The sequence below is a fragment of the Hemitrygon akajei genome, chromosome 16, assembly GCF_048418815.1.
Source record: "Hemitrygon akajei chromosome 16, sHemAka1.3, whole genome shotgun sequence".
Taxonomy (NCBI): Eukaryota; Metazoa; Chordata; class Chondrichthyes; order Myliobatiformes; family Dasyatidae; genus Hemitrygon; species Hemitrygon akajei.
This window is the reverse complement of record NC_133139.1, coordinates 46,977,540-46,990,390: the sequence shown is the minus strand read 5'-3', so window position 1 is coordinate 46,990,390 and position 12,851 is coordinate 46,977,540. Positions and strand designations below refer to the sequence as shown.

At 42.4% G+C, this 12,851-nt stretch overlaps 1 protein-coding gene across 6 annotated transcripts in view; it reads left to right on the top strand.

Moving 5' to 3' along the window:
* LOC140740021 (zinc finger and BTB domain-containing protein 7A-like) overlaps nucleotides 1–12,851 on the top strand; it is a 148,839-nt gene that overhangs the window by 122,327 nt on the left and 13,661 nt on the right. For all 6 annotated transcript variants that reach the window (XM_073068811.1, XM_073068813.1, XM_073068814.1 and 3 more), the window contains one exon: nucleotides 1,938–3,089. In XM_073068811.1, the coding sequence (XP_072924912.1) occupies nucleotides 1,948–3,089 (1,142 nt within the window). In that variant the 5' untranslated portion in view covers nucleotides 1,938–1,947. The remainder of the gene's footprint in view (nucleotides 1–1,937; nucleotides 3,090–12,851) is intronic.

The following is a 12,851-nucleotide window of genomic DNA, read 5'->3' as shown; positions in this document are numbered from 1 at the left end:
AAGGATCCCTCCCCACCCTGCTCATGGACTCTGTGTCCCTCTCCCGTCAGGGAGGAGGCTACGTAGCATCCACGCCAAGATGACCAGACTCAAGAACCATTGCTCTCCGCAATCAAGAAGGCTGATCAACAGCTCCACCCACCAACCTCCACATATCCCATCACCAGTAGTTTATCACTTCCTGTCGGTCACCTAATGTAGACAGCCCTGTGCCTAGTGTCATTCTATGTACATAAGCTGCCTTATGCATGTATTTTTATTGACTGTGTCTCTTTAATTACCACATTCTTTATCTTACTGGGTTTTTTTGTGCTGCATCAGATCTGGAGAAGCAATTACTTTGTTCCATTTGTGTACTGGAAACAATCTTGAATCACCATCACAGTCTAACTGGGTAACTAGTTAGTTATTAATCGAATGACCTGGTTGCAGGGTCAGGGGTGGGGGAGGTATACAGCGTAACTGGGAGCAAATGATCCACTAACACCAGCAGCGGGCCAGCAGACTGCTTCAAATCAGTTAAAGTCCCAAATTCCTGTAATGTCTTTCCTCTTTAAGGTATGCATGTAAATTTGGAGGGTGCTATCTCGGCACTGGTATCTGTCAGACATTGCCCAGTATTGAATTTTGTGACAGTTGGAATTATATCAAGGTCAGTTGAAGTTCACAGATTTGGAAGGATTTGAAATAGCATTCTCTGTGAATCACAGCACTCCACACACACCTTGATAGTTATCAGTACTGTGATATCATTCTCAACCTTTTGCTTTATCGGGTCGTTTTTATGAACCTAGGCTCTTTGGAACAGGTGTAGTGCTGCAACATACCAAAGGCTTGCCACTGGCGCTGCAGCCAAGACTCAATCAGTGCTGATCCACATCTCATTAGGAAGGTTTAGTTCTTAATTTAGAGTTCTGAGCAGTTGCCATCTTTGAGGTGGAAATATTAAACTGAGGCCTTGCCTGCTTCCCTGGGTTATGTGAGAGATCCCAAAATTCAGAAAAGTAGGGAAATTTTTCCTAATGACCAGGCGAAGGTTATTTAGGAGAAGGAAACCTGTCTTATTGTTATCAGTTTGCTGTTAGTGAGAGCTGCTTCTGGGCAGAGAGGCTGATGCCTTCACAAGTTTATTCCACAGTGTATGTTAACAAAACTGTGTAGATACCTGTTGGAGACAGATGCTGGAAATCTGGAGCAACACACACAAAATGCTGAAGGAACTGAACAGATCCAGCAGCGTCCATAGCAGGAAGTAGACAGCGGGTATTTTAGGCTTCATCAGCATGAGAAAGGACGAGGGCAGAAGCCGGAATAAAATGATGGGGGAGGGAATGTTTGGTGAATCCAAGTGAGAGAGGAAAGTTTGTAAGTGCGGTGCCTTGGTAGTTTCCAACCTGCCACCTTCAACATTTATTTCTCTAACTTCTGGTAACCTCTTTGCTTTCCCTTATCCCTCTGGCCCTTTCCCCTCCCCCACTGTCACAGCCTGCCCATCGTCCTTCTGATTCCCACCTTTTTTCTTTTATTCCATGGTCTGCTGCCCTCTCATATCAGATCCCATCTTTTTGAGCCCTTTGCCTCTTCCACCTTTCACCTCCCAGCTTCTCCCATCATTCCCTCTTCCCCCAGCCACCACCTATTTACACCCTCAGCTGGAGTCACATATCACCTGCCAGCTCGTGCTCCTTTCCCCTTCACCACTCTTTCAATCTGGCTTCTGCCCTCTTCCATTCCAGCCTTGATGAAGGGTCTCTGCCCAAGACTTCAACTGTTCATTTCCCTCCATTGATGCTGCCTGACCTGCTGACTTCCTCCAACATTTTGTGTGTGTTGTTTAAATGCATTCATTTTCTATTAAACACTTGATTAATTTTTATACCATTGCAAATGACTGTAATTATGCTGCTAAATCTATTTCTACTTTGTTTCCCTTCCAGACTTTTGTCCATGAAGATGGCCAATGGAGTAGATGGCCCTATAGGTATCCCATTCCCAGATCACAGCAGTGAGATTCTCAGTAGTCTTAATGAGCAGAGGAACTATGGTTATCTCTGTGATGTTATTATCATAGTGGATGGTCAGGAATTTCGGACCCATCGATCTGTCCTGGCAGCCTGCAGTCAATACTTCAAGAAGCTCTTCACACTGGGGGCCATTGTGGACCAACAGAATGTTTACGAAATAGACTTTGTCTCGGCAGAAGCGCTGTCTGCACTCTTGGAATTTGCATACACGGCAACCCTGACTATAAGCACTTCGAATGTAAATGAGATTTTAAATGCGGCAAGACTACTGGAGATCCAATGTGTGAGCAACGTTTGCCATGATCTCCTTGTATCGAATGCCCTGACCAATAAGGAGATGGCAGATTACGTAGATCAAATTGATCAGAAAAACCTCCTACGAGCAAAAGAATATCTAGAGTACTTCCAATCCAGCCCGGCAAATGGACACGTCGACAGCCAGTGGACAGGTCCTGAAATAAAAGACCTTCCAAGAGTGCACTTTAAAAATGGAGTTAGCGAGGAGCTGGCACCGAAGGCAGAAGGGGCTTATGCGGAAATGATGAAAAGTGAGCAGCCGACAGAAACAGTGGAGAAGCCCGTGGTGTGGCTCAAGAGAGAAGATGCAACTGGCCCTTCCTTCTCCCCTTCACAAAATGGAGACTACGGTGACTTCCGCCTTCCTGAGGAGGAAGGACTTCTGGAACACCAACCTATGCATCCAAACTTCACCCCAGGTGAAGAGGTAAAACCAGAGCTAACCAAGGAAGACGATGATACCCTTTCTTCTAGAGCCTTCCTTGAACAGATCATAAACTCAGTGGATGAGACGTACGACACCAAGAACTTGGCAAAAGAAGAGAATGATCTTGAATCATACTTGAATTTTTTCAACCCTTCCCTCGAGGTTGAAGGCTACTCCTCCTGGTCTAAAAAAGGCGAGAAGAAAGTGAGAGCAAAGGCATTCCAGAAGTGTCCAATCTGCGAGAAGGTGATTCAGGGAGCCGGAAAACTGCCACGTCACATCCGGACTCACACGGGAGAGAAACCCTACGAGTGTAACATTTGCAGTGTCCGATTTACAAGGTAAATCATAGTGTTGTTTTAAGTACAGGGATTTTAAACTTGGTTTTGTTTCCTTTTTTTTCATTTCCTCTTTTTGATAATTCAAAGCAGAAACCTGGTCAGGTTTAACCTTTCACTAAACTAAACATCAATATCATTTCCAAAATTTGGACTGGCTGATTTTGTACAGTACAGAAAGAGTAGCTGTCCCTGGGTCAGCTCAGTAAGAGCTTAAGGCCTTACTGCTTCCGGTACCATTCAGCTGCACAGCAACAAAGGGTATGTGCGTGGGGGCATTTCAGTTACTGCATGGCCATGCACCCACAAAGCCTAGAGGGAACAGCTACTGCCACCCACTCTGTTTAATATCTCAGCAAACTTGGATATTAACCAAGTCAGACTGTGAACAGCTAAGGCTATAGCAATAATTCTTCTAGCACTCAAATAGTCATAGCCATCCAACCCATTTATATTTTATCTTTTTTTTTCTCTTCTTTAACCAATCCTTAATTAATTCCAGCACAAGAACCTTGTGCACCAATTTTGTTTAATAATCCCCAAGTGATATCATTTCAAAGGCCTTCAATAAGCTCAAATGTAGCATTTCAACTGTTTGTCCTTATATATTCTATTTACAACTTCACAAAACTCTGCTGGGTTCAGCAAATGTGATTGATATCCCTTTAGTTAATTTCACACTGTACTGTTTTTCCTCAAGTGTCTTGTTATCACTTCTATAAAAATGGATTCCAGCATTTTCTCTACTACAGATGTCAGACTACTTGGTCCATAGTTCCCTGTTTCCTCTCTTCTCTTTTAAATAAAAGTTACATCTGCTGCATAACCTTTCTGTGGAATTTTGGAAGAAACCATCTGCTTTCTCCATTGTCACTGCAGCCTTCAAATCCTTAGGATGGAGGACATCTGATCCTGTGGATCTTGTCTCATTCATTTCTCCATTACTACTTTTCTAACTGATGCTAACTTCTGTCAGCTCCTTGTTCACTCCAGTTCTGTGGTTCTCAGATATTTACAGATTTTCTCCAGGGAAGACAGAGACACAAAATATTTTCTTTATTTCCCTACTATTTCCTTATCGCCCAATGTAAATTTTCCTGCCCCTGTCGGCATGAGACCCATATTAAGTTTAGGAAATCTTTTCCTTTTTATATAGAAGTACTTACAATCAGTTTGCAATCCTACCAGACACCTACCATATTCCCCTTCACCCCGACCTCCATCCTCCATGGATGAATACTATATATTTTGGCAATATTATAAGCCTTCGAGGGATAAATATCACGTGTAAACTGTGTATTAACACAGTAACTGCCCATCATTACTTGTTTACTGTCATATCTTTTAATATGTTGGTCTGTCAGAGCCAACCTATGTAGCTTGCTTTATTCCAGTTTCTGAAGGTGGTTTCAGATTGAACTCAATCAGTGAAAGGGGCAAATTAGCATAGAACCCAAAAAGAATTTGTGTCTAGCTACGCAGATTAATTGTACTGAAACTTCTGCAGCCAGTGGGCACAATATTTTATCTGAAATAGCAGACAGCATCTTTTGGCAAAGATTCAGCAACATTTTGATTGCATATATTGTGTTTAGGAAGCTAATGCCAGCATCAATTTAAGTGCCATTGCGACTCTCCTCATGCAGTCAAATATAACAATGTAAACTTCCAGAGTTAATTCCACTCAATACTTGTTACCATTGGTGTGAATTCTTGATGAATCATTTCACAAACAAGTAGAAGAGGTCATTGGTATGCCAATATACAAAGCACAGTACAGTAAGGAGAAGCTTTGTAAATGCCACTGGCAGGAGCGCATCACAACACTAACAATGAAATCTTTATTACAGATTTGTAGATATTTTTAAGCAAATGTACTTAGGGCTGGAACAGATGGAGAATTGTAGGCTGTGTACCCACAGTAATCAGCTTTCTTGAGTAACTGTCAGACCCTTTGACCTTTCAGTGAATGTTGTTTTAAAAAGTCTGCATGGTAGTCTAGCGGTTAGCGTAATGCTCTTACAGCGCTAGTGACCTGGGTTCAATTCCCACTGCTTTCTCCCATGTCCTGCTACAGTCCAAAGGCGTGGGTTAGGCGTTTTATAGGTCACAGGGGTGTAATTGGGTGGTGGGGACCCATGAACTGTAGCACAGTTGAGGGCAGCGTTCAGGAACAATAAACTCACTCTGCTACAGAGAATATCCCCCTCCGCACTCTGATCATTCCAGGGTACAATTTGCCCACTGGATTTCAGAGCATCTACCTCACAAGAAACATGGCCACTTGATTTTCCTTTTACTGGTTTTATGGATTGGGAATGAAATATTCCTGGATTGTGCAGTTGGGTGTCCAGATTGTGTCTTTGACCGTCTGAAACAGTGCACTCTAAATTCTCTTGCATCTCTCTACAAAGCTGACTCCTTGTTCCATTTGTATTTTTGCAGGCTGGGAAGTGAGATATGGGAGGCCATTTCGGCCCATCTACCCCATGCCAGGTCACAGAGCAGACCCATTTCTCCCACTAGTTTTCTGTGTAACCAGTCTTCCCACCTTCCCATCAGCCACCTCCAGACTGCACCAGTCACCCACACACTAGGAGCAGATAATTCACCAATCCATTCATCTTTGGGATATGAGTGGAAACTGGACTTATACAGTCCAGTTTCTACTCATATCCCAAATATGAATGGATTGGTGAATTATACTGGACTTGTACAGTCCAGTTTCTAGTAATATCATTCAAAAGTATTCATCGTCCCTTTAAAAGTACATTATATTTTCTGAACTGGCAATCCAGAACTGTCTTTTCAGATTAAAACCCATCTGCACCATTCAAGGTGGTGAGTAGAATTAAATAGATTCAAAGTGCATTTATTATCAAAGAATGTATGAATTATACACCTTGAAATTTGTGTGCTTTGCAGAAAAGGCCTTTGATCGTATCGAATGACTGTATCTTTTTTTCACTTTAAAATGATTTGGTTTGGGCAATAATTTTATTAAGTGGGTAAAGGTTCTTTACAATGACCCTTCGGCTGCGATTCTCACTAACGGTATTAGGTCGGGTAATTTTAGTATTCTGAGGGGTAGCTGGCAGGGCTGCCCTTTATCACCACTACTTTTCACACTAGTGATAGAGCCATTGGCTGAGGCTATTCGGCGAGACCCCAAAATATCGGCTCCAGACATAGGACTAAAGTCACATAAAATTACATTGTATGCAGATGATGTTCTAATTTTCTTATTCCAATAACAATCAATACAGTCAGGACTTGGAGGGTGGTGCGACAAATTGAGGGCAACGCAGTGAAAATACTACCCTTCACTCCAATAACCGGCAGCCAGATTTTCAGCCTGGCATAATGCATTCTGAATTCAAACTTTGGATTTCTAAGGGTATTTTCCATCTAGGAGATTTGTTTGATGAAGGAACAATGATGTCTTTTAGTCAAATAGTACAGAAATTTAACATACCCAACAAGGATCTTTTTCGTTTCTTTCAGATAAGAGGTTATATACAGGAAAAAAATCATTGTTAACTGATTTCTGTAGTTCTGACATAGAAAAGAGGGTGTTTTATTCTAAGGTTGAAGTCTCCATCAGTACTTTTTACAGCATCCTGAGGGAATGTTCTTGTGGAGAGGCTGAGCAGCTGGGAAGGATCTGGGAGGGAGAGTTGGGAGTAGAAATTACAGCTGAAACATGGAAAAACATCTGTGATAATGCAAAGAAAATTTCAGTTTGTAATAGAACTAAAGCATTGCAACTCAAAATTCTGCATAGAGCCCATCTGACTCCAGATCATCTCTCCGAATTTAAGACGGGGGTTTCTAAATGTAAAGTAAATACTGGAACTTTCACCCACTGTTTTTGGACTTGTCCCAAACTTCAGGCATACTGGAGTGATATTTTGGGTGAAATGGAAAAGATTCTGAAGATGGAGCTTGAACTGGACCCAGTGTCCTTTCTCTTAGGCTGACCCAGCAGTCGTATTATTAATGCACATCAGAAAAAACTTTTTAACATCCTGACTTTTTGTGCGAGGAAGAACATTTTACTTTGTTGGATATCCGATAAGGCCCCTGGACTTCCTGGTTGGCGTAAATTAATCATGGAATACATTCCTTTGGACTTTTTGACATGTATGTTACACTCAAAAACAAATAGTTTTCATTAAAACATGGCAACCTTTTCTGGAGTATGTAGATGTAAACCTATGTAAGGGCTTTTGTATAGGATGTGGTGGTGATGTCTATATGTTGATGGAAGTGTTCTGATAGCTGATATCTGTGAGGGGAAGAAATATAAATGTATCTGGAAATTGGAAGTTTTGTTACGCAGAGCAAAACAAAAATTTTTAAAAAGAAATTTGTCTGCTTGTAGGCAGCCACAAAGCGAGAAACTCGCATAACCCAATTAAAAAACAATAAAATAATATTCTAAAAAAACACACTGCGCAGAGGAAGAGATACACACGTTGTGCAACACAGTAGAATCAAGCCAACAGCATTCTGTTTATGATGGCTGCCATTTTCTGTGGTGCCACTGGCCTGAGAGAACATAATTCAATGGGATGGTGATTCGTGTCTGACCACACTGGCGAGATGGGTTAACAATTATTTGCTGGCAGACTTAAACTTTAGGACCCATCCTCATCACTGTAGATAAATTCTCTGGAATAATATCATGTCCGGGAGCCTTCACAGGATCTTGTTGTTGATATAATCTAGTTTTTTTTGGGAGCATTAGAATATAATCATGCTTGTTCTCTGACCTTACTGTGACTGGTAAGAAGTTGTGCTGAAGTGCATTGTAGAATTTCTACGGTACATTTACTGACACTTATGAGGCATGAATGTTGCTGACCATATAAACCCATGCCTAAAGAAGTAATTCAGGATAATACAGGTTGTATTATCAGAGGGGTTGCAAATTCCCCTCTGAACTCGGCAGTTGACACCTCGTCATCCCACAGTCAGGTCTCCTTCACCAGCACGGTGTAGATGCATTCGTCCGATATACACTCATCTTTGGCAGGGGCTTCATTCATAAGTGAATGGATATCCTCGAAGGAGATGTGAGAGCTAGTGATGGAGACCACAAGGTTAGCAAGCTAGACGGGCAGGATTTGGCAAAATAAGCCCTGAGCAGGAGTGCTTATTGCTAAGGTAAACAAGCCAATTATCCACAGTAATTGATTTAATATTATACTCCCATGTAGTACTGTACCTTGGATTTCTCTCTGTGAAGGACTGTATAAAAGCAGGTTATTGTTATTGTTATTCACAAAGAAATGTTGCTAGATGACTCCTCTCACCATGCGATTGAAGACTGATTGCCTGTAGCTGTATAAGTTGGATTTGTCCTCCGTTTTGTGGGCAAGTTTACACTTTTATTTACAAGTTTACACAAGTGTACAAGATAATGAGGGGCATTGATCGTGTGGATAGTCAGAGGCATTTTCCGAGGGCTGAAATGGGTAGCACGAGGGGACACAGTTTTAAGGTGCTTGGAAGTAGGTACAGAGGAGATGACAGGGGTAAGTTTTTTTTATGCAGCGTGTGGTGAGTGTATGGAATGGGCTGCGGGCAACGGTGGTGGAGGCGGATACGATAGGGTCTTTTAAGAGACTGCTGGATAGGTACACGGAGTTCAGAAAAATAGAGGGCTATGGGTAACCCTAGGTGGTTCTAAGGTAAGGACATGATCGGCACAGCTTTGTTGGCCGAAGGGCCTGTGTTGTGCTGTAGGGTTTCTATGTTTCTTTTGAAGGCAGAGTACAGGGTTGATGGCAGAATCCTTATCAGCGTGGAGGAACAGAGGAACCTCAAAGGGACTGTGCAGGTGGACAGGGCGGTTAAGAAGCCGTATGATACGTTGATCCTTGTCAGTTTTGAGGGATTGATTTCAAGAGCCATGAGGTGATATTGCAGCACTGTAAAAGTCTGGTTAGACCACTCTTGGTGTGTTGTGTTCGGCTCCATCTGCCCCTTTAGAGGAAGAATGTGGAAGCTTCAGGGGAGATTTACTGGTACGCTGCCTGGTTTAGAGATCATGTCTTATGAGGAAAGGTAGAGTGAGCCAGGGCTTTACTCTTATGAGTAAAGGAGGATGAAGTGACTTGATAGAGGTGTATAAGATGATAAGAGGCGTTGATAAAGTGGACTGCCAACACATTTTCCCAAGCAGAAATGGCTAATGCAAGTGAGGATAATTTTAAGGTGATGTAGGATTCTGAAGCTGTTTCACAGTCCAGACTTTCTGGGGAATTGGTCGTTTGATACAGTAATTGGGAGCAGAACATTGAGAGTTTCATTACAAGTATTAACATTCTATCTAACAGACCCTCCACAGATTTCCACTAAAATAAAGCTAAAATAAATAATTTGTTATTTTATCTAAATGTCTAGAATTCACAACAATGTAATAGCCTAGTCCATGGTTTGACTGTTAGATGAAATACAGTATCTTTGAATGATAATTACGTAAGCTTCAAAATACAAGGAGAGTGGGGAACATTGTTGATGCTATTGATACAAACTCCGATCTGGATAATGGTCCAATTCTGGTATTGAAGCCACTGAAGTTGAGGGGCTTTTATTTGTTATACACAGACAATAAATGGCATCCAGGTTATCATAAAGGTAGAGAAATAAGTTGTAGTTTCTTGTCCTGGTGTTGTCCTGCACAATATGGTGTTCACTAGATGAGTGTCTTCTACTGACATTTGGGCCAACTAGCTTAAATTGTGATCAGTGCAGATCTTCCAGCTTCTAAGCACTGTGCCTTCAATGTGGCGGAGGCCCTGAATGTTTGTAAAATCTCAGTCACGACTAAGGCACTCTGGAGACCCACATCCATACACAGGCAGTCACTAGTAAGCTGGGGCCATTCTTATCTCCTCCATTTAGATAGGATTCAGAGGCAATCTCCCAACAGATAAGAGCTGGCCACAGTTTGAAAGGGTAGACACCCTTTAGGGGGCCTCTTCCAAACGTGCCCCCATTTGGATGAAGCATTGAACAGGAAGTTATAGCCCAGTTAGCCTGGCTTCAATGGTTGGGAAGATGCTGGGATCAGTTATTGAGGATGTGATTTTGGGGTATGTGGAGGCTCATGATAAAGCAGGCCAAAGTCAGCATGGTTTCCTCAAGGGGAAATCTTGCCTGACACATCTTTTGGAATTCTTTGATGAAATAACAAGCAGAATAGACAGTCAGTGGATCCGCTTACTTGGATTTTCAGAAGATCTTTGACAAGGTGTCACACATGAGGCTGATTAATAAAGTAGGAACCCATGATATTAAAGGAAAAATACTAGAATTGATAGATCGGCTGGCTGGCAGGAGGCAAAGAGTGTGAATAAAGGGGGCCTTTTCTAGTTGTCTGCCAGTGACTAGTGGTGTTTGCATGGTTCGGTGCTGGGTCTGTTCTTTTTCACGTTATATGTCAATGATTTGGATGACAGAATTGATGGATTGTGGTAAAGAGTAAGCCTGATATGAAGATAGGTGGAGGGGCAGATAGTGTTGAGAAAGCAAAGAAACTGCTGAAGGTCAAAGAGGTGGCAGGTGGAATATTGGGTATATGGCCATGCACTTTGGCAGAAGGAATAAAGGCGTAGACTCTGTCCTAAATGTGGAGCAAATTTGGAAATCGGGTGCAAAGGGACATGGGAGTCCTCATACAGGATTCCCCAAAATCTAACTTGCAGGTAGAGTCGGTGGTAAGGAAGGCAAAAGCAATGTTAGCATTCATTTCAAGAGGACTAGAATATATAAGAGTAAGGCTATAATGCTGAGGCTTTGTTCAGTCTGCCCTTAGTGTAATTGTGAGCAGTTTTGGCCCCTTATCTAAAAATGATGTCCTGGCATTGGAGAGGGTCCAGAAGAGGTTCACAAGAACGATTTCTTAAATGAAAGGATTGTCGTATGGGGAGCATTTGATAGCTCTGGGCCTGTACTTGCTGGAGTTTAGAAGAACGAGGGGAGGTCTCATTGAAACTTACTGAATATTGCAAAGCCTAGATAGAGTGGATGTGAGGAGGATGTTTTTTTCTATAGTGGGGCAGTCTAAGAACAGAGGGTACAGCCTCAGATTACAAGGATGTCCCTTTGGAACAGAAATGAGGAGGAATTTCTTTGACCAGAAGGTGGTGAATCTGTGGAATTCATTGCAATGGGCGGTTGTGGATGCCCAAGTCATTGGGTATAGTTAAAGTGGAGGTTGATAGGTTCTTGATTAGTAAGGGCATCAAAGGTTATGGGGAGAAGGTAGGAGAATGGGATTGAAAGGGGACAATTAAATCAACAATGAGTGAACAGTGGAGCAGACTCAATGGGCTGAATGGCCTAATCCTGGTCCTATGTCGTTTGGTTTTATGGTCTGAGGGTATTTCACAGTTACACTGACTGTTCACTTTGTACTCAGTGGATTCGAAGGAACGTGAGCACTAACAGAGCTCCATGGATTGAAACTAAGCACTGAATGATTGTTGCCCTTGGTGTCTGATGTTGGTACAACTGAGAGTGACTTCAGAGTTGGCACCAGGTTAGAACCCACCACTCTATTGCAAAGGGCACACGAGAGTCTGCAGATGCTGGAAATCTGGAGCAACACAACAAAACACAGCAGGAACTCAGCAGGTCAGGCAGTATCTACGGAGGAAAATAGACAGTAGATGTTTTGGGCAGAAACTCTCCAGCAGGTCTCATCACTGTTAGTTACTGTGCACTGAGATTCATACCAGCCTCCTGTAATATTACAAATGTAACATCGATCCAGTCCATGGCTCCCCTGGGCCTAAAACATGCTTCGTCAGTGTTACTGTTGAACACCCAATGCAACTTTGTGCAGCTGCTTGGTGCAGGAAAGCAGAATAGTGTTAGCATCAGAGACAACACACTTAAATTTCCTTACTGAGTAGCTAGACAGAAGTGTAGCTGTCCGGGTCATTCTCAGGGTGACCTCCCTTGTCCATCACAAACATACCAATTCATTTTTTTAATTTTCAAGAGTGTACTTTATCCATACTCAGTAAATAGAGTTGGTACATTTCTTCACAACACACACAAAATGCTGGAGAAACTCAGGCAGCATCTATGGACAAAAGTACAGTCAACGTTTTGTCCTGGCCTGCTGAGCACCTTCAATGTTTAGTGTGTGTTGCTCAGATTTCCAGCGTCTGCAGGCTTTCTCTTGTTCGCGGTACATTTCTTCCTCTACATTCAGTGGGTTCTCTTTCTTACAATGCATCACCATCAGTCAGGTTTGGATGACTCATTACCAAGGTTCCAGTAACATCCAGGAGAAGGATGGAATCTGAGAGCAAGTTCACACAGAACACCTCTGAATCTGCCAGCACAAAGGTTACTAGGCAACCTGCAGGGGCCTAGTAAGGAAGGTGTTTTGCACGTATTTCTTTCTTCGTTTCTACATTTATTTGTTCACTTCTTGTTCAGATTTATTGCTTGAGGGTTTTTTTTGAGGAGCTTGGGGTCCAGTGCAAAGGAGAACAACTTTCTAAAGCAACTCCAGAGAGATTGCTGATGCCCTTCAATGGTTCACAGCTAGTAGCAGAAGTTGATTCAGATTTGGGGCCATTGGTTTAGTGGCATGTTTGCAAAAATGTTGCTAGGAATTGAGGGTCTGAGTTATGGAAATATTTGGGGTTCTTGAGTCATAGAGCATGGAAACTAGCCCTTTGACCCAGCTGGACTATGCCAACCACATTGCCCAGTGAGCTAGTCCCAAGTGACCACATT